Source organism: Myiozetetes cayanensis, unplaced genomic scaffold (assembly GCF_022539395.1).
Source record: "Myiozetetes cayanensis isolate MyiCay16 unplaced genomic scaffold, myiCay2020 scf4, whole genome shotgun sequence".
Taxonomy (NCBI): domain Eukaryota; kingdom Metazoa; phylum Chordata; class Aves; order Passeriformes; family Tyrannidae; genus Myiozetetes; species Myiozetetes cayanensis.
Window position 1 is genome coordinate 47,223,415 of NW_026087631.1, and position 23,023 is coordinate 47,246,437.

Here is a 23,023-nt window from a genome sequence, read left to right on the forward strand (position 1 = left end):
GCGAGCAAGTGCTGCTCGCCGGCAGTGTAAGTGTCGTTTTCAATGCGAGTCGCCAAACAATGCCACTTAAACAAGCTAAAGTTCCAAAATATTTAATTAATAGAAAATATTTGAGTTTAACTTTGGTTAAGAAAAATAAAACACATTGATTACTCAACAATGACGCATCAAAGCCTCGGCAAATCCCACTGCCAAGACAAAACTTCAAAATATTAAAAATATTTATTTTTAAAATGCAATTAATTACTGAGACAAAAATGCTGGTTGCTCCGCAGTGACAGGAATACCAAAGAGCCCCTCCGCGCAAGGGAAGGTGGTGTGGGCTGCTTGCTACTCCTGATCCTTGCCATGAGGCACTTCCATGCGGTGTTCCAGGAGCGGCGGAGGCGTGAGCGGCGCTCTGTGCTCCGGAAAACGGCGGCGTCAGTGGGATCCCCAGAGACCCTCAACATATCTGTTTATACACAAATACATACATTTTTCAGGAAGGACACTTAATTTGAGGCTCGGCACAGGGACCCAAATGGCGCGGTTTTTTAAGGATCGCCGAGAAATACCCCGGCCCTCCGATCTGTCGCCACATTCTCAGCACCCACCTGGGCAGACGCGGTGCCTTCATCGCAATCCAACTGATCCACAGCAGTTCCGCACAGCCCGGCCATTCACCCCGGGGCTCCCGGGCTCTCCCAAACCGGGACATCCGCAGAGCCAACCGGGAGCTGGCACCGGGACGACGGCGCTTACCGTATTATTTATAATCGAGAGAAAATAAAAAAATCACCCCCCGACAGAGCTCGGGGTTTGCCTCACCGAGGAACGTCAAGAGTTTGTTACAGGGACGCGCAGGGACTCCCGCCACACAACGGCTTCGTCCGTCCCGCCCCTGAGGCAGGAGTGCAGGACATTTCTGTCCCCACTCCGCCCCAGCCTTTATCGTATTTCCCGTCCGCAAGTCACAACTCTCCCCACCCTTCCGGCTTTCCCGGCAGAGGTGACCTGATTTAGGCAGCGGCTGCGGGCCCCGCCCCCGCATTCCATTCCCTATATGGCGGCGGAGAGGGGGCGCCGCCGGCCACGCCCCCCTTTTCCCACCGTGCGCGCGAGGGCGCGCCCGGGCTTGCGCGCGGTGACGTAAGCGGGAGAAGGGGCTGGGACCGAGGGGGGTGGGCGCGCCGCCTGCTCCCCCCTCCCCTGCCGGGGCCGGTCTATTTACGTTTCTGAGCTGATTTGCATAAGGCCACGCCCACAGCACCGCCCCCCGGGCCCCGAGGCCACGCCACCTTCACCATATTAGGGCAGAGTGGGGCGTGTGTCCGGGTGCTCGCGGGCCCTCGCCCCCTTCCTGGAGCCGTTTATAGGGTACAGCCACTTCCGCTGTCGGCTTAGAAGGGGTGCGATCATGGCGGAGCGCGGTCAGCTCCCCCACCCTGCCAAGCGCCTCTGCTGCAGACCCGGCTATGGCTCGGGCTGCAGGCCGGGGCAACGGGCGGGCGGCGCCGGGCCCGGCGGCGGCGCGCTCTGCGCCGGATCTTCTTCCGTAGCCGCCGTCGCCGCCCTGGGGCTGCTGCCGCTCGGCAAGACCCAGAGCCCCGAGTCCCTGCTGGACATCGCGGCTCGCAAGGTGGCGGAGAAGTGGCCCTTCCAGCGGGTGGAGGAGCGGTTCGAACGGATCCCGGAGCCAGTGCAGCGCAGGATCGTGTTCTGGTCCTTCCCCCGAAGCGAGAGGGAGATCTGCATGTACTCCTCCTTCAACACCGGCGCCGAGGATCCCGCCGCCGGCCCCGGGGGCGCCGCCGCGTCCGGCGGAGCCGGGGACGCCACCGCCGCTGCCGCCGACGAGAATCGCTTGCCCTTCCGCAGGGGCATCGCTCTGCTCGACAGCGGCTGCGTCGATAACGTCTTGCAAGTCGGTGAGTCACCGGCCGGCAGAGAGGGCACCGGCGGCCGGGGCCACGGGTCTCCCTCTGCGCGTCACCCGCCCGCCGTTCGTCCCTCCCTGCGCCCGCAGCTCTGCGGCCCGGCCCGTGCAGCCCTTCGCTCCCTGGCTGTACCGTGGGCCCGGCAACTTCCTCCGCCGCTCTCCTCCCCCTCGCGCCCGAGACGCGCAGTGACTCCCCTGGCTCCGTGACACGGACTCGGTCTCTGCCGGCCCCCTTTAAATCGCAGCCCGGCACCTCGCCGTGTCCGCTCCCGGCCTGTGTAATCCCGTTTGGCTCTGCCCCCCTCCCGGCGCCCACCCCCGGTAATCCGGGTCACCGCCTTACCCCGAGCCACAATAGAGAGGAGATGCTGCTCCCCCGTCCCGGGGGGGAGACTCCAGTGGAAATGAATCAGCAGAAGGACGGCCGGCGGGGGAAGGAGGGGGGTGCGGGTTGCGTCGCCGTCCAAAATAAAGACATAAAAGCGTTGCGAGACTCCGGCAGCGGGAGTGCGGGGGGGATCATGAAACAAAGGCATTTCTAGGGCATCGGCGGCGAGCCGGAGGGAGGGGGCGCGATCCATGCTGCCGGGGTTGGTGGGGCTGGCGTGGGGGCTTTGGGATGAGCCGCTTCGTGACAAAGCGGGGGGTAAGCGCAGGTCTTCCTCCTTCTGGAACAATGTCCCGTTCTTCTTCCTCCCCCTCAGCCCAGCCGCCTGCCGCTGCTCTTCACCCGCTGCGGGCATCCCTGGTTAACTCCTCCCTGCCAGTGTTTAAAGGGCTGCAGAGGTGGGTACCCCCCCTCCACTTTTGGGGATTGTCTGCCGGAGGCGGCCGACCTTCCATTCAGGAAATGGAAGGGGACCCGCCCCCGGCAGATAGCCCCGTCCGCCGATGGGTGATGCTCTTTGTGCGACCCGACCACTTTGTTCTCATTTTGATGTTGTTCATTTGCGTCTTTTTTTGTTTTCGTCCCAGTTTTCTGTCGCTTCCCCTCCTCCTCTGAAAACGGAAAGAGAGACAAAAGAGGTTACTGCTCGCCTTTTGTTGACGGCGGCGGCTCGGTGTGTGTATGTGTAGGGCGCCGGGATCCCTCCCTTCATCCTCCCACAAAAACCTCGGCCCTGCCCGCTGCGGGCTTGACTTGGCGGGCACCTTCCAAACGTGCCGTCAGTTTTTTTGCCGAAGGGAAGACGTGTCCCTGCTCCTAGGTTCAGTGCCCCTCCCTTCTGCCTAGGGGGACTTTTTTTTTCTAAATCTAATTAACTTTGTTATAATTCTCATCTTTTGGCTTTCTCTTTGCAAAGGTCTGAGGTGCATCTGTGGTTCCTCAGGACTAGCAAAACCAGAAGTAGGGCTTTTTTTGGTTTGGTTGGCAGTGCTGAGATTTTTTTTTTCTCTTTTGCTTGCACTTGGTTCTGTTTGCAAGCAATGAGGAGTGACAGGAGTGCACATAGGAAGGGTTTCTTGGCTGATTGCATTTGAGCCAGGAATTTACTGTGAAACTAAAGCCAAGGGGCAATAAATAAAAGATGCAATCTTCTCTAGGAGACAGACACCCAGCATGGGCTTTGCTTTGCTTGCTTTCAGCAGTGGAATAGGCCTCAGTGAGTAGTTGTGTGAAAGAAAAAAAGTAACTTTTTTGTATGTCTTCAAAGCGGGGGTGAGGAGGGCTGGGGGGCACTGAGTAATGCTGGTAAGGGTCAATGTGAGGAAAGAAAACATGCATAAATACAACTGAGGTGTTGACTGCTTCTTCTGGAGCCCTCATATGCATTCCAAACAAATGCTATACTTACTGCTGTAAATACATTTGCTTTGTTGTATTCCCCCCTCCCGCCCCCCCTTATGTGAGCCTCCTTTGAAAGTCTGCGCAAAAATAGTGGTGGAAACTGGCGATATGAAAGATGTCAGTTGTTTTGACAGAGGCCTTTGGTGAGGGAGTTGGGTAGGCTGCGCCTTGCTCTACGAAAGTTCTTGTGTAATTGGGTAGGTAGCTGTGTGTCATTAAGGCCAACTCTTGCTGACAAGATATTCCTTGTGAAGCAGAAAGGTGCAACTGTTAAGTCAGTTCAAATAGAGTAAGTTGTATTGGGCAGAGAATGGAATTGGTTCCATATAATGTGGCTGAATATGTGGCATTGGCGACAACATTGAGTTTATGTAAGTGCACGTTTAGTGACCATATAAATGTTAACTTATGTTCTTTGCAGTACGAGTAATGGAAACTCCGAAAATGTTTATTACTGTACTATAGAAAAGTGCAGTTACTGGACAAAGTAAGATTTGTTACATAATTTTAAGCGCATTACTTGTAACCTGAAGTATTATTATAAACAGGGAATGCAAGATTTGATTTCTGAGAGACGCATGAATTTCAGTTGAGTAGTAGTTAAGTGGAACTGTTTGCTTCTGAATTTTACATTTTAAATTTTCTAGTGTAGCCCTGAATAAACGTTCTGACAATTTTATCATGGTAACTCATTTCAAGCAAGAGGATTTAAAAAACCTTGTGTCCAAGCTTTGCTAAAAATCTTCATGTGATTCTTCATGCCCCCCAACTTAGTCTTGTGTCTTGTAACAAAAATCCAAAGTAAAAAGAAGATGGCATTTTAGTGATACACACAAAAGATGTTCTTGGTAATCAGGCAGTAAAGTAGTCTGCTAACCTATTTTGAAGTTGAGTAGTATCGTTGTAGCGTAATAATTAGCCTCACTTAATTTTGAAAGCTTTTTCTCCAAAGAAGTTGGCTTCAGAATTCCATTCACATCTAATTTATTGATGTATTTATAGCTTTTTGATATGCTTCAATTGGACATGAAGGATTTTCTTTTTTAGTTTGTTTATTTTAAAAAAAAATAGAGAATGCAGGATCCTAAAGCAAACTTTCCCAGCTGCATGAAACAGCTCTTCTACCATGCGTGTTTTAAATTTATTTCAAACCAAGTATTTTTAGTAAAAATTACAGTCTAAGCAAGGAAGCACTTTGTGAGTAAATACAACAATCTGGAAGGAAAATTAGAAATTGACTGGGTTTCATTAAGATTCCAGGAGCAAGCAGACAGTTTTAGGTGGTGTCTGTTTGGTTTCTGAGGTTAGTCCTGAATTAGTACACAGTATGGTATTGTCACAGCTGTGGCTGTCAAGGTTAGAAGGAGGTGTGATCCTTCAATAGCACAGCTGACCTGGTGAGAGTCCTTAATGCAGCTATTCTAGGAGAAGAAAAAACCCCTTGTGCCTCTGCTGGTATGCCTCTTGCTTAGGGAAAGGCAGACTGCCTTGGCTGTAGTGCTATAGAGCTCAGCTAGCTCAGCTCCACTGCTGTAGCTGCATCTGTGTTATAGGAGCGCTTGAAGCGGTTATTTGTTTTGGGGTTTTTTTTTGGATGTGTCATACAAGTACTCCTGCAGGAACCCTGCCTCTCTCTAATTTGAGGGTGGTTTGTTTTTTTTTTTGCATGGACCCTGCTTGTGCATACAGGCCTTCCTTAAAGGAGTTATATGGTAACATGTGGCTCTGTAAACTCCATAGTTGTGCCTCTTAGGTATGAATGGCAAGGGAGTGAGTTGGAGGGAAGGGACTACTAGGGAAGGAAAACAATATAAAGAATTCATTGACTGGCACGACAGCTCTAGAATATAAGGTTAATATTATGAGCTAGAAAACTACCTTGTCTGTGGAAGAGGATTCAGCCGAAGAACATCATTATGGAGCTGCAGGCTCATTTTTTTTGAAACATCTTCAGTGATATGTGATTGGGCGATGTAACTAAAATACTCTAGAGAAAAGGAAAGTAAAATTTCTGTGTTGTAAACTACTGGTTAAAGGTCTGTGTATGTTTCTTTTGTTGATTCTCAAATGAAGTTAAAGACTTGAGATTTTTTTTCCTGATTCTCTTTTAATGAGAAGTATTTATCTTCTGACTCAGAGGTGCTTTTATCATCTGTTATTACAGCTGATTATTTCCCTCCTTTTCCTTTTTTAAAAAATATTTTTAAATATGAGCTGAAAGTTGGTGATTACTTCCAAAATCAGGAGAAGTCATTTTTTCACCACGAAGAAGAGAATTCTTTAGAAGATCATGTGGTTAGCTGCTGCATGTAATTCTGATGGCATGTATATTGTAGTTGGCAAATTTCAGATCCTTTCAATGGATGATGATTCAAGTTAAGTTTTGGTTCTTCCTAGCCATCTTTACTAAAAAACTCTTAAAACCTTTGAAATTGTGTAGCAAGTAAAACAAAGGTCATTTCTCTTCTTTCGGGGCTCAGTTATGAGTGCCAGTGGTATCACATGAAACACCTTTCTATTGATAAAACTATCACCATCATCATCATCGCAGCTAGGCTTTGCGAACGAAGATTTGAGAAGGGCTCTACCCATGCTTGCTACAGGCGCACTGATGGCTAAAAAGGCCAATGCGAGATAGACAAGTCCGGTTGCAGAAGGCACAGCAGAAAGACTCCCCAAGTGATATGGATAAGACGTGATTCTTTCTGCGTTGTCTTTTCTCCTCGAGAGTGATCCTGCGTGTGTTCTCAAAAGCAGCAGCAGCGTTATAGATGGTGTGTCTCCAGGCCTCCCGATTGGAGGCCAGGTGGAGACCATTGGAGACCAATGGTGGTGATCAATATGGCCAAGGCTGAGGGATTGTTTCAGGCAGTCCTTGTATCTCCTCTTCAGGGCTCCTCTCTTGCGGTAGCCAGTGGCAAGTTCCCCATAGAGCACGATCTTAGGGAGGCAGCAGTCCTGCATCCTGGAGACGTGCCCTGCCCAGCGCAGCTGAGTCCTCAGCAGCATGGCCTCAATGCTTGTGACTGCTGCCTGTTCAAGGACAGACGTGTTGGTCACACAGTCAGTCCAGTGGATGTTTAGGATTGTACGGAGGCAGCGCTGATGGAAGCGTTCTAAGAGGCACAAAGTGGTGGTGGTAAATGACTCATGATTCAGACCTATGTAAAAGGCAGACAGTCCAATGGCTCTGTGAACGTTGATCGTCTTTTTACTTTTCTTCAGGTGTTTGTTTCGCCACACTCTTTTATGGAGTTTACCAAAGGCTCTGTACACCTTTGCTAACCTGTTGTCTATTTCTGCATCAATCTTACCGTCTGAGGAGATGATGCTTCCCAGGTAATTAAATTACTGGACTCATTTGAGCTCTGTTTCGCCAATGATGATATGGGGATGATGGGAGACTTCTTGAGGTGCAGGCTGGTATAAAACTTCTGTTTTCTTCAAGCTGACTTCCAGCCCAAAAAGCTCAGCAGCCTCTGTAAAGCAGGATGTTAAACGCTGCAGAGCTGCTTCTGTGTGGGTGACGAGGGCGGCATCATCAGCGTAAAGCAGTTCACGGATAAGATGATTTAAGGTCTTAGTGTGGGCCTTCAGTCTCCTTAGGTTGAAAAGGCTTCCATTGATGTGATATCGAGCGTAGATACTGTTTTCTTCATCGAGGTCTGCTGTGGCCCTTTGGAGCATCATGCTGAAGAAGACTGTGAGTAAAGGTGGTGCAAGAACACAGCCTTGCTTCACACCATTGTCTATGGGAAAGGGCTCAGAAAGTGCATCGCCATATCTGACTTGACCGCGCTGGTCCTCATGAAGCGAGATGATCATTTTGAGGAACTTGGGGGGACATCTAAACATTCCAAAATCTGCCACAGGATAAAACTATAGCAAGTATTTTATTAGTAAAGCTAGCACAAATGTTCTATTGTGCTTTGAGTTGAAGTGACAGTGTAGCAGACAAGATGATCTTCACTGATGCATGTAATATGTATGTAATTGTTGATGAAACCTGTGGAACAGATGGCTTTAGTAAAACTATGTATTTAATGAAAGTAATACTGAGTTGCGTGACTAAACTAAGGCTGTCATTAGTGGGAATGCAAGCACTGTGTTTTGTGTTAACTTTTTATGACCTGTGATACCGGATTGTTCTGGTATGTGTAGTTACCTTTCTCCAAGGGGAAAACATTGTGTTAAACTCCGCCTGTTTGAAGAAGACAATTTTGTCTGCCGAAAAAACAATCATGGTTTCTTCTGCTATCAGCCTAAGCTGGTGTTTGGCTAGGAAGGTATGAGTAAAATAAGTAATGCAGAGTTTGTGAATACAATATTGTGGTAGAGGGATTAACAAATGTCTGACTTTTTGCTGGACTTCTTTTGACTTAGTTCCAAGACTACTAGAGTCTTGCAAAAATGTCTTCATTGATTCCAGTTTCAGTTTGCTTTAAGAAATAACTACCAATATTTCCAAGTTCCAGAGCAGAATTAAATAAGCTCATTTTTAAATATTTCTTCCTGAAAGGGAGATATCTAATGCATTCCAGTTTCCATGTTAGATTTGGAATGTGATTGGGGAATGTGCAAACTATTTTCAGTGTGTGTGCTCTGATGTACTGTCCTTGACCCTAAATAATTTCTTTGGAAACCCTGAAAAAAAATAGGGAAAAAGAAGTGAAAAGGCTGTCTTTTAAGACCAGATCACTGAAGGTGGGAAAACTTTGTAAATCAGCTCCTGCCTTTTATTCAGTCATTCTAAAAATATCTAACCTGGATTTGAAGAGAACATAAGCATTGTAGACTGATTTCAAGATCTGAAAACAAAACCTTATACTAATTGTGAATTATGGGGTAAATGTAATAGGACAGCATCAATACTGCTCTAGAATTCATTTAATTTAAGGAAAAAAATTATTGCAAATTACTTCCCATCATGATTTTAAAAGCAAGGACTCTATACAGAAATTTTATATTGGTTATGTAATAAAATTTTTTGTTGCTTTAGGTCCCCTTAATTTCAAGACTTTCCTCACTTCTGAGAAAACAATTTTTGTTTTCAAAGTCAGCATTCTGTTTTAGAAAGTAATTCTGTCTTTGTATATGATTGGTGTGTAGCAGTGCTTGAATTTAAGCCAGTTGTCATACCAGCAAACTTATGCCTGCTTGTACTCTCTCACTCTCCCTGTACTCTTAAGATTCAGAGATGAACAATTTATTAAAAGCAAAATCTGTATGTGAGGGTAGGCTGGAGCTATTTAAGAGTTAGCATATGACAAACCATTTTCCTTAAAGATCAGTAACTAGTTGTGCATTTTCCTGTGTCACCGTTTTGTTGTTTTTTTTTTTTTTTCAACTTTTTAAAATTGAACATTACTTAAGACTCTGGTAAAGTTCTAATTTAAAAAATGTAATCTACTCCAAGTGAAACAAAGTATACTGTCACATGCAGCAATTATTACGGGTGAAGGGTAAAGTATGTTAGATGGCACGCTCTGTCTACATGGGTTCAACTTAAATGTCACCTTCTGTCTAGGTAGTCTAGTTATGTCAAGATAAAGCATGACATTTCATAGTAGTGTAACAAAATATGAGTGCAAAGCCACCGTAGTTTAGAAAAGTAGCTGACATCCCTTAACTTGCTTTCTCTTTAGCTGGTTTTCTTTATGGATTAGGTAGGAGAATTTACTCTATCTTTAAAAAAAAAAAAAAAAACAAGGTAAAAAGGACCACCCTATTTTAACTGACAAAAGCTGTCCTAATTATGAACATACTGTCTGTGACATAAACTAATCTGAAATCTCAAAAAGCTTTCATGTGCAGCAAGGGTACAGATTTAATGCGAATTCTGATTGCCTGGAATGCAGTCAGCCTGACAGCACGTGAGTACTACTCTCCAACAACTGTGCTTGTTCTGGGATATCTGTCTCCTTGAACTCCAGTTTTTCCTCTCTGTTTACCATCTAAGACTACCTGTGTAAAAAACTTCTTTCAGCTGGGTACATGTGCAGCCCTTGACATGCTATCATAACCTTCTGTGACCTGGATCACTAGAGATGTTTGGTACTGTAGGCTGGTTTGCATTCTCCTTACAGCTACATGACAATTAGCATGATTTATGTGATGCCCTTGTGGCACATTATGCTGACGAAGTAGTAATATTGCCTTGGCCCTGCTATGGAAGACCAGAAAGTCTGGAGAACTTGAGATGTAAGTCATAATCTTACGATAGTTGTTTTCTGACTTAATTCTGCAAATGTACAAACAGACTGGAGGCGTGTAGCCTTCTAAATCGTAGAGAATTCCTTTGTGGTTGAGTCAGAAATGATAAAAGGCCTGCTGTACAAGTTGGATGTGGATACTTATTCTGATGTGACACCATTCAGTATAGGCTGAAGAGTCTCCTAATGGGGAATTTTTACCAATACCTTATTAAACCTTTCTGAAAAATCGAAACACTTGAGTAATGTTTAAAGTGTATTTTAAAGTAATTGTTATGTGAACCATTTTTATATGTGCACCAGTTTCATAAAGGAGAGTTCCTCTTTTATTTTTTTTTGGGGGGGGGCATTTTTATTATTATTATTATTATTATTATTATTATTATTATTATTATTATTATTATTTACTCTAGCCCTCTATTCCTCTTTGCAAGTGAATGCATTTGACAGTCTTGAAATACCTGGAAATTTTGCTGTAGAAAAGCATGGGCAATGGCTGAGAATGTCTGATGTTAATTAGAGGGATGCAGTAAGTTTAAATTCACACTAGTAGAGGTAGCTGGACAGATAAATAAGAAGCTCATTTACTTGATTATTGTGTTAAAAATTCAGGTGATCTACCTTTATCCTGCTTTATTTAAGAATCTACCTGTTTACATAAGTCATTTTTCATTGTTAATTGGTGTCAGATCTTTAATATGTTATAGCATCGTTGGAAAAATAACTGGGGGGAAAAGGCATAATGAGAAGAAATTTCACATAAGTATGTCTTAATATTTATTGTGTCTTTAATTTTTTTTTTTATTTTACAAAAGTTAATTGCATTCAAGTGATTGTTTTAAAGGCTGGGAAAATGAGCTGTTGCATAGCTGTATGACTTCTAAGAAATGAGACACTTTATTGAACATGTGCCAAATTTAACTGCTGATAGTAATGCCGTGACAGTGCAGGAACTATGCAGGAGTTGTGCAGGTGACTACAGTGTTTAATTTATACTCACTAATGAAATAAAAAACATTTGACCATTGAGGCACCTAAAATTGGATAAAGTTTTATGAAGTTTGAGACAAACATACAGTCTGGAAGAACAGAGGATCAGGTTTGCATGCATTCTAATTATATAAGTGTTTTTAAGCTTGTATTAAAAGCAGGTTGTTGTGTTAAAGGCTTTAGCACAGGCTGTCATTTGTTTCCTTATGCTTAAAGTTTAACTCTTTCCTTTTCTAAACTAGTGACCTGTCTGCATAGCAGTGTTCCATCATGTGTGCAAGGCATAGAGGCAGCACAGACTCTTTTCCACAGTTCAGCTTCTAACTTACCCTTGTCATTTCCACTTATGGTCAGCTATGGCTATGAAAGAATGGCAGATAAAATCTGTGTTAAGAATTCATTACCTAATGCACCTACATTTTGTAATAATCTTCTTGAGATCTTCTGGAAAATGTGAGCAAATCATTGTAGTGAAGAACCATACAGTAAGCTATTGGTTGCTTCCACAGCAGTTACAGACTTTGCTTTTACTCTCCTGTTTGTGGCGTGCACTGCTTTGGGAGGGTGGAAAGTAGGCTTAATAAAACAGTTGTTTGCATATTTATAAAGCTGACCTTAGTGACCACATTAAACATAACTTGTGCTTCTTCAAGACAGTTCTGTGGAGTCTGCTGATTTTAAAAGTTCAAGAACAGGGAAAAATCGATAGTCTAAATGAATTGTTTAATATAGTAGCTAAAGAAAAAGTCTGGAATGCTTTCATTTTGAAGTACTATGTTATGACTAATGACTGCTGGGACAATTGGTTGTGCTGCTGCTGCACATGCAAAATGAGTCTCAGTTCTTCCATTGATTTTGATTGTAAACTGAAACCTTGCAAACTGACTACAGTTAGTGTCTTGAGGATAAAATATCCAGTCCATTATATTCTGTTTCTGGATTTAGTTTAGCTATATTACACAGAAGCCTGAAACTTCTTAGAGTAGGGTGATGAAGTTGATGTAAAATGCACAGCTATTTTTTAACTTCCTTTTGTTGCAAGCCATGATATGTGAGAGCACCATCATGCAGCTTTCCTGGTCAAATATGAATGCATGAATTAATAGAGGTGACTGTAGCTCATCGTGCTAATACAAGAATGGTAGGCAGTGACTAGGAATGAGTGGGTTGTGATGTAACATATACTGTGACAGTCTGATGGGATAAGGAAGCTGAGAATAACTTGATCAGTCCTACATAAAAATTTTAGAGATAGCATGCCACTTAGCTTTACTGAGAGTTTTCAGTGATCAGTCATTGTCATCTATCCTGGCAATACTTTACAGACTTGATTTCTAGGTAATTATGTAGATGATAAAGGTAAGTGGCTGTTTGGTGGCAGGAGTGAAGTGTTTAGGAGTAAACAAGAGTTTGTCTTACTGAATAATATGTGCTTAAAGAGAAGAAAGGTAGTGAAATGCTGAGTAAAGATGCTTTGTAGATAAGAGGCTAGGAAGAGAAGTGGGGAGGTGGTGATACCTGAGATAAGGTAGAAGTCAGAGACCTGATGTACTTAAGGAGGATATAGTTCTCTCTATAGGGTCAACTTTTGATGGGTGTTAGCAAAGCCTTAGAAGCTGATAGATTCTTTCCTACAAAATGAAACACAGTTTTCAAAAGGGAAAACAGATAAACAAAGTATAACTTAGCTGTTCTGTAGCTTTTGAAATAGTAAGATATGTTTTAAGTTTTGAAATGGGTGTTCCCTCTCTTTTCAACTTTATGTTCCAATTTCAGTTTTATAAATAAGATGTATCTGATGTACAAAGGTAAGCTCTGATTTTTCAGATAGCACTGACTTTCTGTGAATTTGAAGGGTGTTTGTCAGATTTTACTTTATTAGAAGCAGAAGCTGTTTCTGTTGAAATGGTGGAGGATTGACCGTTACAGTGGTAGAACAAAACTGTTGACTTCATTTTGTGCAACTGTTTGAAAGAGATTTATTCATAGCATGAAATATGCATTGATAAAATCATAAACTATAACTGAATTTCATTTACTGTAGGGCATAGTTAAATTGTAATTTAAGTCTCCTGAGCAGGCAATAAATAGCTTAGCTTTAAAGCATTGCATATTATTGCAAAAAGAGAATATGTGTTTTCTTATTTCTCCCCCCCTTCTCCTCCCCCCCAGTTGTCAATATTTGTGGTACCCACATTTATGAACAACAGATTTTATTTTTTTTTTCCCAGGGCTATATATTGTCCTGACCTGGGAGTAAGGATGGGGAGTGCAGTGAGGAAAGACAAGAATCTGATGAAGAGCGATGCACACCTTTATTAGCTCTTTTTCAGAACAAAAGTAGGAAGGGGAAAGAAGAAGAGAACTGTTGGAGTTGCTACAGTGTTGATCAGCAGGACTGGAGAAGTTTTTCCTGTGGATAATAGGAGACCATGTGGAAGACAAATCTGACATTAATAGGGATATAAGATAAATAGTAATGTTTGGTAACATAGGACAGATGTGGGTGTTGTAATCACAACAGCTAAAAGATCCGAAGTTTTGTCGCATTTAAAAGAAAGGACTTGTATATGCTCAGCGGGACAAGGAAGGGTGCTGATGCGATCAGAAAGGTAAATACTCACAGCATGTAGAGTAAGCTTAAAGGAGCAAGATGTCAGTAAGATCAAAGCTGCTATTTGTTGATACTGAAAGTGTGAAATGATAGCTAGTGAAATGTTGAACTGGATGAATGGAAAGAGATGTGAATCATGGGCATGAGCTTCAGTGAATCTTGCCTGTTATGAGGTCTGTCTTCCCCTACCTCCTTGAATAACAAAAAGAAATTTAGAAGTAGAGATAAGAGTTGAGAAACTGCTACTGAAAAGAGGAAGCAGAGGAAGATGACTGAACAATGAGACAACTAAGCTGTGATTTTTTGGAAGTAGAAGGAGAACCGCAAAAAGTAGTAAAGGTTTAAAATTCAGGGAGGGGAATCAACACTTTATAGAAATGCTGAAAGGTACAGGAATCTAAATCCAGAAAATATCTCCACTGAGGACCATGCTGAAAGCCATCCCACTGAGATGCACTGCAGGAAACAGCAAAGGCTCAATGGCAGAACCACATTCCAGGCAAAAGGGCCTTGGTGTATTCAATGACTTTGCTGTGGGAGTGAGATGGTGATGTGGGACAGGGTTGTGGTGTGATATCACACAGGCACCTCAGTCAAAAGTTAATGAGTGAATGAGGTGGGAGAATCAGTAGCATAAGAGTGCAAGAAGTTTGTATATTAGCCTGGCATGCATGTAGCTTGTTTGGTAGGAATGGGGTTGTCTGTAGTTGTGTTTTGGTCCAGAACCCGGGAGGTATAGCATGCCATTCAGCCTTGGTGAGGAAATAAATGTCATGAGCCTGTGAATGGAGGAGTGGGGTGTAAGTGAGTATACCGAAGTCAGAGCAGATCCACTTGTATTGCAACTGATGCTGAAGTGCCAGAAGCAGAATGGGAAGGCTGTGTTTGTAGGGTTGACTGGAGGTTGGACTGCTGTGGAGGTTGCCTGCAATTTAATCTGTGTTCAGTAGCTGGGTACAAGTAATGTACCCAGCATGTTCAGTGCAGGCTGGAGGGACCTTTGATGGCCTCATCCCCTGCAGAGCTCACTGCCCTCTCACCCTGCTCTCTGCACTCAGCAGCTCCACTTCCACAGGCAAAAGCACTGCTGGACCTTTGGTCAGTTGGCTTTGGCAGAAATGGATATATTTGCAAGCAGGGGGCTGTTGCAAGGTTTATGGGCAATATGTGCTGTAGATGTCTAACAGCAGTGCCCCAGTGTAGTGGTTGCAGCTCGCTGACCCTGACGTGGGCACGCTGGTGTGGCAACACAGGGCCTCCACTACCTTGAGCAGTGTGTATGAGCTCTTCGGAGGCTCTTGTACCAGTGTACAAAACCTAGGTTGTGTCCTAAAGGTGGTATGCTGAACAAGGGCTGAAATCAGTAGTCTGTGGTCTTTGTAAATATGGGTTTAAAGCTCAAATACAGGTGCAGTGTTTGTATTCTTTTTAAGGCTGACAACCTTAGGTTGCCTGACAAAGATCATAAATGATAAAGGCCTTACATTCTGAGAGCAGTTCTAACTATATTTCCAGCTGCAATTTAGCAAGAATTATCATTCTTGCCCCCGGTTTATTCTGGGGAGTGGGCATATTCTGGTTTGCCAGGCTTGCAGCCCTAAGGAAGCTGCTGATGTGGAAGCACAGTATGGCTGTAAGCACTGGAGTTCTTCTCCAAAAGCTCATTCCAGCAGATTTTACTACCTCTTGTTACTCAGTGAACTCCTCCTTGGATGGAGTACAAAAGACGCCTATCAAAATTGTTTAACATTGTGAAATACTCACCATGAATATGGTAAATGAAAGAACTGACTTACTTACTGTGCCTTGGCTCATATACTGCTCTGTTCCTCATTGCGTAACTTAGAACAACAAATGCACATTGCTGTGCTTATACACTTGTATTTTGCAAAAGTTTTTTGTGATTGCCATTTGCACATTTCACCCACGGTGATGATCGCTGTGTGTTATCCACCCTGAAGTTATGTAATTGCTTCAGGCTGGTTTAAATTCAGACTGCTGTCAAAGGAACGCTGCAGTTCTCCTCAGACTTGCAGCTTGTGCCAGGGCTTGTGGAGCTGTGTTGTGAGCCAGAGAACTGACGTTATGAATTCAGATCTTGCTGGGTGAGTTTCACCTGGTTTATTGGCCAAGAAAATGCTACTGTTGATGCAAGGGAGAGGAGATTGCAAGAGGAGGCACTGAGAAGGGCAGGGCTCCTTTCTGTGTCGGCCACACTTGGACTGGCCTAAAATGACCTAACTGCTACTTGGGGAAAGGAGATGGCTGCTGTGCTTGGGAATTTACCTGTGGCAAAAGGCAGCCTGTTTGTTTCAGAGACCTTAGCACAGGCCTTTCCCAAGCCCAGGTTGTGTGTTGGCCCATGTGAGTGAGCTGTTTTCCACATCGCTTCTTCATCAACAGTGGGGCTTTTTTGTGTGTTACAAAACCTTGACCAAGCCATGAGTACCTCTCCCACACTCTACCAGTGGTTAAAAGAAAGAGAGATAAATGTTTGCTTTGAATATAAGAAAGAGGAAAGAAATACCTAACCAGTTGTGCACATTCATATCTGTCTATATTTGCACAGCTGTTGCAAAAGATACTTTTTGCCTTCAAAGTTCATACTTTTTCTCTTGAGGCAGTGCTGAACTTCAGCACTACTTTCAAAGTAGTTTTTCTCCTTATTATGCAGTTGTTTGGTGACCTAATAGTGTGTTCAATGCTTATTTTCGTCATAGCTGTTGACTTCCGTTGCTAAAGTAAGCATTCAGAGCTTTTTGTCTGATGAGACCTGATGAGCCAACAGAGCTAGGAGCGAGGTGAAGTCTCTTCTTTCCTTCTTGAACTTTGGTCTGTTGCCACTTGAGTCTCACTGAAGGCTGCAGGGTTGTGGTAGTGTAACAGAGACTGTAGTTGTCTACCATGGTCTTTTTTACTGGTAGAATTACTTGAAAAAGAAATGATGGAGCATGACTTTCAAGAAGATTTCAAGCTGAGTTTGTAGGATAGGCTTGTGGGGGGGGTAAAAAACCCTTACTGCTTTTAAATTCAGTATTTTTATATGAACATCACCGAGAGTCTAAAGTAGCTTTGTGGTGTTCCAGTATCATTACAGCTTCCCCAAACAGAACAGCAATTAAGCAGAATGTTGGTACTTTTGTATAACTTCTGTAGTGTGGAAGCTAAATGACAGCTACTTTGGTAAGTGAGGTGTATTTACTGAAATGGTCTGTTTTCAGAACTCAAAGCCAGTGTATGATTTATTCCAGATGGACCTAACTAAGGTAGAACTTAGGCTGCACATAACTGATGGAGTTATGAAAGCCGTGTTCCACACTGTGCAGTGCAGATGAGGCCATTTTTAGGACAGAAATGGCTTCCCTTTACCATAAAGAGAGATTTCATGGAACTTCATGTGCCTGTCTGGGAGAGGGTGTTTAGCTTTCTCAACTGCTTATGCTGGGCAGGATCAAAGCTTATTACTGCTTGCTTTCAACAGTAGCCTGTTTCAGTGAGGAAGGATTCATCTGTGTTGCTCACATCCTAGAGCCCTTCTACAGCTCTGCCTAGATAATTGTGGCTGTCAGAACCGTTAAAGCATTCATGAGCAAGACACCAGGTCCTTCAGTTGTACAAAGCTTAAGCAGGGTACTTTACCTTTCTGGGTTGTCTCCTGCTGGAAGGAGAAGACATGCATGACCTGCATGACCTCCAACTGCTAACAGTGTCTAGATCCTTCCAAACCTTTGCAGGTGGTGTTTATTGTACATGTTTATCCAAGATCCTAAATGAAATATTTTTTGTTTGAGGAAAGGGAAGTTTATGTAGTCTGGAATCCTTTCTGCTCTATAGCAACCCTGCCAAGAATCTTATAAAATTGATGTCTGCTTATTTTAGGCTGATCACAGGTGCTTAATGTGATACTTTGCAAGCTGACAATGACTTCTGCAAGCCAGGCTTTTTAAAGAAGTGCCAGCTTGAACTCTTGTCTACTTAGGAGAATGGAATGCACTTAGGTGTATCAGTCTTTCAGTTTTTATACAAATCAGTATTGTTTCATGGTTGTCTTGTTTTGGACCCCTCCACCCCTATTTTTGCCTTGCTCTTTTGAAGATAAATACAATCAGGAGAAACTGGCTTTTCAGTACAGGGTTTTGAAGTATGCACAGTGCTGTTGCTCACATGAAGTTAATGAATAGGAAAAAGAACAATCTCCATGGATAATGCAAGAGGTTCTTTAAACACACTCAAATAAGACAAAAGTGTTCAATTTTGAAGCTTGGGTAAGTTACATTCAGCATAAGAAGCACAATCCCAGGAAGGCTGGAGGCTTATGTGGCCTGGGTGAGGGAAAAGGAGAGGAGCAGTGCTTGTAGACTTCCTTTATCTTCGTTAAATTCTTAAGTTATTTTGTCTACTATGGGTGGATAGATATGCTTCAGTTTCTATATTTGCACAAATCCAAGATTGTGATTCATGTAATTCTAGAAAAAGTATGTAAAATTTTTTTCATAACTAAGTTTTGTCTTCAGTGTGGGGAAAACTATTTTTGCCTTTACTTATTGGACAGTCAAAAGAGGGTTAAAACCCTGAGATTTTTATGCACTGCAGTTGAGTGAGCATACACAAATCTGCCAAGTGTAAAACTTACTTGGATTAGTGGTTTTTAATGGAACAGGCAGCTCAGACTGGATATTTAATCACAACTCTGGGGTTGAGTGAAAAACAGTCTACCACCAAAATCCAAAAGGACACACCTAGTTCTTTGCATACACTTTTGCTCACAAGTTCAGAATTTTATGAAACTGGTTCAGGAATCCTGACTTGCACTTAACCATCCTTGCCAAAGCTCTCCAGAAGCATTACGTAAATACCCTCACAGCAGCTGGAGGTGAGAATGCTGCCTGTGGGTGCATGGCCAGAAGCTGCTCCCTGTCAGCTGCTCACTGTAATTTCCTCTCTTTGGACTTTTATCTTTTACATTCCTGAAAGACAGCTGAGTACTTTCCACCAAGGGCTAAAGTCGTGTAGTTTACTTTCCAGTCACTTTCCAGACTGTCCACAGAGCACTTTCCATGGAGCAATGAATGTGCCACAAACTGTACCTCTGCATATTTTTTTTTGCTGCAGTAGGTGTGAAGTTATACAAGGTTGTTTGACCTAGCAGAGAAGTTTAAAACTACTCTTGGATTTCAAATCTAAAGATATGAGGAAAACCTAATACAGGGTTCAGATTACTAGGACTTCTACAATTGTTTTATCTGCTTAAGTGCTGTTTAAATTCAGGCTAGAGTTGCTGTTGGTTATGCTGTGCAGATGGTAAGTTTAGTTCATCTAGTAGTCTCCTTAAGTGTATCCATCTTTAACCATAAAACTGTGCAAACTAGGATCTGGGACTCCTGCAATTATTTTTAGCACACAATTTCTTCTAAATGCATCCCAGAAGAATGTAGTGTGCACAGTGATTTGGTAAGCTTCCCTCAAGTTGAATCTGTCACAATCAGGATGCAAGTCCTTGATCAGTTGTAGCGCACAATACTTTGGCAGAAAGAACAGTCACTGAGCCTCTAAGAGGTGTCCATTAGTATTATCTTCCCAAGAATAGAGCAACACCAGATAATAAGGAAAATAGATGTTGTGTGCATAATGATTGAAACTTTGGCTATTGAGAGGCCTCAGAACATTGGTCATTTGGATCACTTCTGTGAAACTTGCTTTTAGATAGGAGTGGCTATTCTTGACTTAGATCATTGTGAACACTTAGTAAATTGAGATATTAAAAGCAAAGTGTCAGTTTTGGAATCACTGGCATCCCTAAAAGAAGGAAAAATGTATATTGAATGATGAGTTATGGTGAATATACAGGTTCACACTGCTTCTCATTGAGCTTCATGATGGTTTAGTTCGTTTCTGTCTTCCTCCCCACTCCCATGTAATAGTGATGAGAAGGGAGTTTATTATAAAAAGACAGTTGAAATTTAAACCACCTATTTGTAAGCAGAATGTGACATTGGCCTCCACAGATGCAATGGTTGTGAACTTTTTGAAATCCTTCAATTCTTAATTGCTTGAAATGCGTTCCTGATGACTGCAAGCTTTTTCATCTTTTTGCATGGTTAGTCAGAATACAATTTGGTGCATCTTTATAAACCTGCTTTAATTTGATAAATGCAGAGAGCACAAAGGAGAAACCTCTGCTGAAGACTGGAGTAGCATTAATCAGTGTAGTCAGTTAGCAAAAATGTGTTTCCTCAGAAGAGCAGATATGCGTGCTGTATCTTGGTCATCATTTGAAGTTAATACTTGAAATAATATATCCAACTGGGAACTGTGCCGTAACTGCAGGTTATTTTAAGAGGGGGGAAAAAAAACATAGTAGGTGAAAGGAATCTGTGACTTTTAACAATTTCACTGAAAATTGTTAAGTTCTTGAGCATGCCTGAAAGGTGGAATAACTTTTTCTTCCGTTGACAGAGTTCAGAGTTAACATACATTATCCTGTTAGATCTACATCAGCCCGCCTAGTCCGCTTAAAGCAGGAACAAGAGCTGTGAGAAAACCTTCGTTAACCCTGTGTGCTGATGAAGACTCTGCTGTTCCTCTCATTTCACAAGTCGCAGTTACAGGGAGATCGCCCATTTTTGGCATTCTGTAGTTGATTACATTTATCGTGCTCTTTACACAGGCTGATTTTGAAGGCTAATAAAAATAGGTGTGGGGAGATGGACAAATTGTCCAGAATATATAGAAATGCTTATATGTTTTGGAGACTTTTGTCCATTGTAAACACAGAAACTACTTGCCAGCTTTTGTTTTCTGCCAGTGATAATAGATTTTCCATACATCCACAACTGTTTATTGTATAAACAGCTGAAAAAGCTCAGGTTTTCAGGGGTAAGGTGAACTGGCCTTAGGTAGAACAAAGACCTTTGGGAGAGTAGGAGAGACTTTTGTGGGTTTTTTTTTCCCCTCCTGGAACACCAAAGTAAAGGCAGCTGGCAATATGAGTGGAAATTAGAAACGTGTCTGGAAACTTAATTCCCCCAACTGTGGTGTTACTGAAGTGCGAGGATTTATTTTTACCTTACTACCTTAAAGGATGTTCATATTTAACAAGTACAACTATGCTTTTTAGATTGTGAAAAAAAAAAAAAAAGGGGTAATGCATGGAGAATAATTCTGTTAGAGCAACGGATGGGCTTGCACAAGTGGTGTGATTTGTCTTGTGGTGAGGAATGAGGGAATTGCTGGGGTTAAGCTAGATTAAATAAATAAACAAACCCTCTAGGTCCTGGGGCTTTTGGGTTTTCCTGAATTCAGCATTATGTGGGAGTGTTAGAGAAATAATAACTAAAAATAAGCAACCCCTGATGTTAGTAAACCAGTATCTGATATGCTTGCTTTTGTAATGCTCCTTCCATAGCCATGATACTGCTTACTTTGCGTATGTTATGACTTAGAGAACCTTAAAGGAATGCTACTCATCTCCTTAATTTTTCTGTGTGCCTCAACCGTTACCACAAAATCTTGATTTAGCTCTGAGAGTACTTTAGCTCGAGTGTTTTGTGTATTCTGCCAATTAATCCTCTAACTTGGCAGCAGTGCTTGGAGAGAATTTTCTTAAGGAGAAATGCATGTTCTGCTTTGAAGGAATGCTGCTACTAACATTTGTGACTGGGTTGGAGGAGAGCTGTGGTAGCAGAGATCAAACCAAGTTCTCCAGGCACAGAGAAGAGGAACTTGACTGCAACAGCATGATAACAGAAAAGCAGCCCAGCTGCACTGTGCAGGATAGATGACATATAGAAAGTAATATCTGCCACAAATGGAGCAAGGCAGTGTTGCACAGTTCAGCTGGTTTGTTTGCTGATGGTGAATTGCTTTGCCGTGGAGAGCAAAACAAAAAAGTTTTTATTACAACCTTCAAAAATTCTTAAAGAGCAAAATAAAAAGTTTTTATCACAACCTTCATAATTGGCAACTGGATGTTTTTGTCCTTTGGTTTATAAACAGTTATGAATCTACCAGTCTAAAACAATAACAGAAACTACTTTCTTTTGTAATTTGAATAACATTTCTAATATGACATACTACTACTTTTAAAATGCCTCCTATTGAATGTTCTGGGAGGCTTCCTGGAGAAAACTTATTAATGAAGTTATTACACTGTATTAGTTGAGGTTTATTTTTTCTTGTTCATTTTTGTGCCAGTCATAAAGTCTCTAAACTGCGGAGGTTCTAAGACCCATGTCTTGCATATAGAAGGCATTGAGCTTAATTACAGCAGACTTGAGTGTTTAGGCTGCTTTTACAGAGGACAGGATGTGGTGTGTTCACTGAACAATAGAAAACAATTTAAAATTTGTTACAGCCACCTTTGTTCTAAGCTTCTTACACTTGTTTTTAAACCACTCTGATTTGCAATTATTCAGCTATACTGTCTGTAAAGAGCAAAAGATTGTCAGAATTTAGAATCCTTTTCTTAAAGAGCATAATAATGTATTTTTGAAAACTGATATGTGCAGGGTTATCAAAGCACAGAATGCTCAACAATAAATGATCACTCAACAATAAGTGATTTGTACTATTCAAAATGTTCTTCTGTATGAGTGAGAAAGTTGAGCTGATTCTTGACATAGAAAGATAATAGATAGCCATCACTGTTCACCCCCCAACCCAAAATGACCTATCTCTACTGTAGATTTAACATTTTTTTGTTTCCTTTTTTTTTTTTTTAATCTTGCTTGTGGTTAGCTCTGTTAACTATTTAAGGCACCTTTTGCATTATGTAGAGCAGCATTCTTAGAGCTCAAGAAATCATTTTGGGTTCTGTTTGGCTAGATATCAGTATCATTATGTTCCCTTTCCTGCTCTTCTGGCACCCTTCTGAAATTTTTATTTGTGCTCTGTTTTACATCTGCTGCAAATGAATTGTGGAATAAAGTTTCTTGCCCATGACCCTCATTGCTGTAGTTTTTCTTATCTCATGTAATTTGAAAGCTTCACTGGCTTTTCTTTAGTTTGATACTTAGATCCGTTCTTTTTCTTACTGTGCTTATTATGGATGGTTTCTGAAATTCTGCGTAGAAGGTCTTAAACCTTTTTCAAGGGGGCATCTGCTGTTCTTGAAATGTAGTTCTTCCTGTGAAGAGCTGTATACAGTAACAGTTCTTAAAAGTTTTAATTTACTTTTCCTTTGCAGTTTGATTGTCTCGGTAGAAACATGGGGCTTGGCTGAACTACACTGAGTCTGTACAGTATGTCACTGGACATTCTTGCTGATAACATAACTTTGGCTGCATCTGCAGTTGAAGAACATGAAATCTTGTCTTGCTGTGATGAACCTTAAATTGAGTTTGCAAGAATTACATGTGCTGTAAGGCATACACTACTAATGTGGAACATACTGAAAGCTGATTAAGTGATTGCAGAGGTTAAGTCTGATTTTCAGCAAAACCAGAAATGGCTGAAGTCAGATTTGTAGAGTATTTTATACCTAGGTCTGTGCCTAAGTA

General features: G+C 42.3%; 1 protein-coding gene across 2 annotated transcripts in view; it reads left to right on the forward strand.

The window, feature by feature from the left end:
* The first annotated feature begins 1,399 nt into the window (after positions 1-1,399).
* Positions 1,400-23,023, forward strand: part of ZSWIM6 (zinc finger SWIM-type containing 6) — a 112,769-nt gene continuing 91,145 nt past the window's right edge. For both annotated transcript variants that reach the window (XM_050330047.1, XM_050330048.1), the window contains exon 1: positions 1,400-1,910. In XM_050330047.1, coding sequence (XP_050186004.1) covers positions 1,400-1,910 — 511 coding nt within the window. The remainder of the gene's footprint in view (positions 1,911-23,023) is intronic.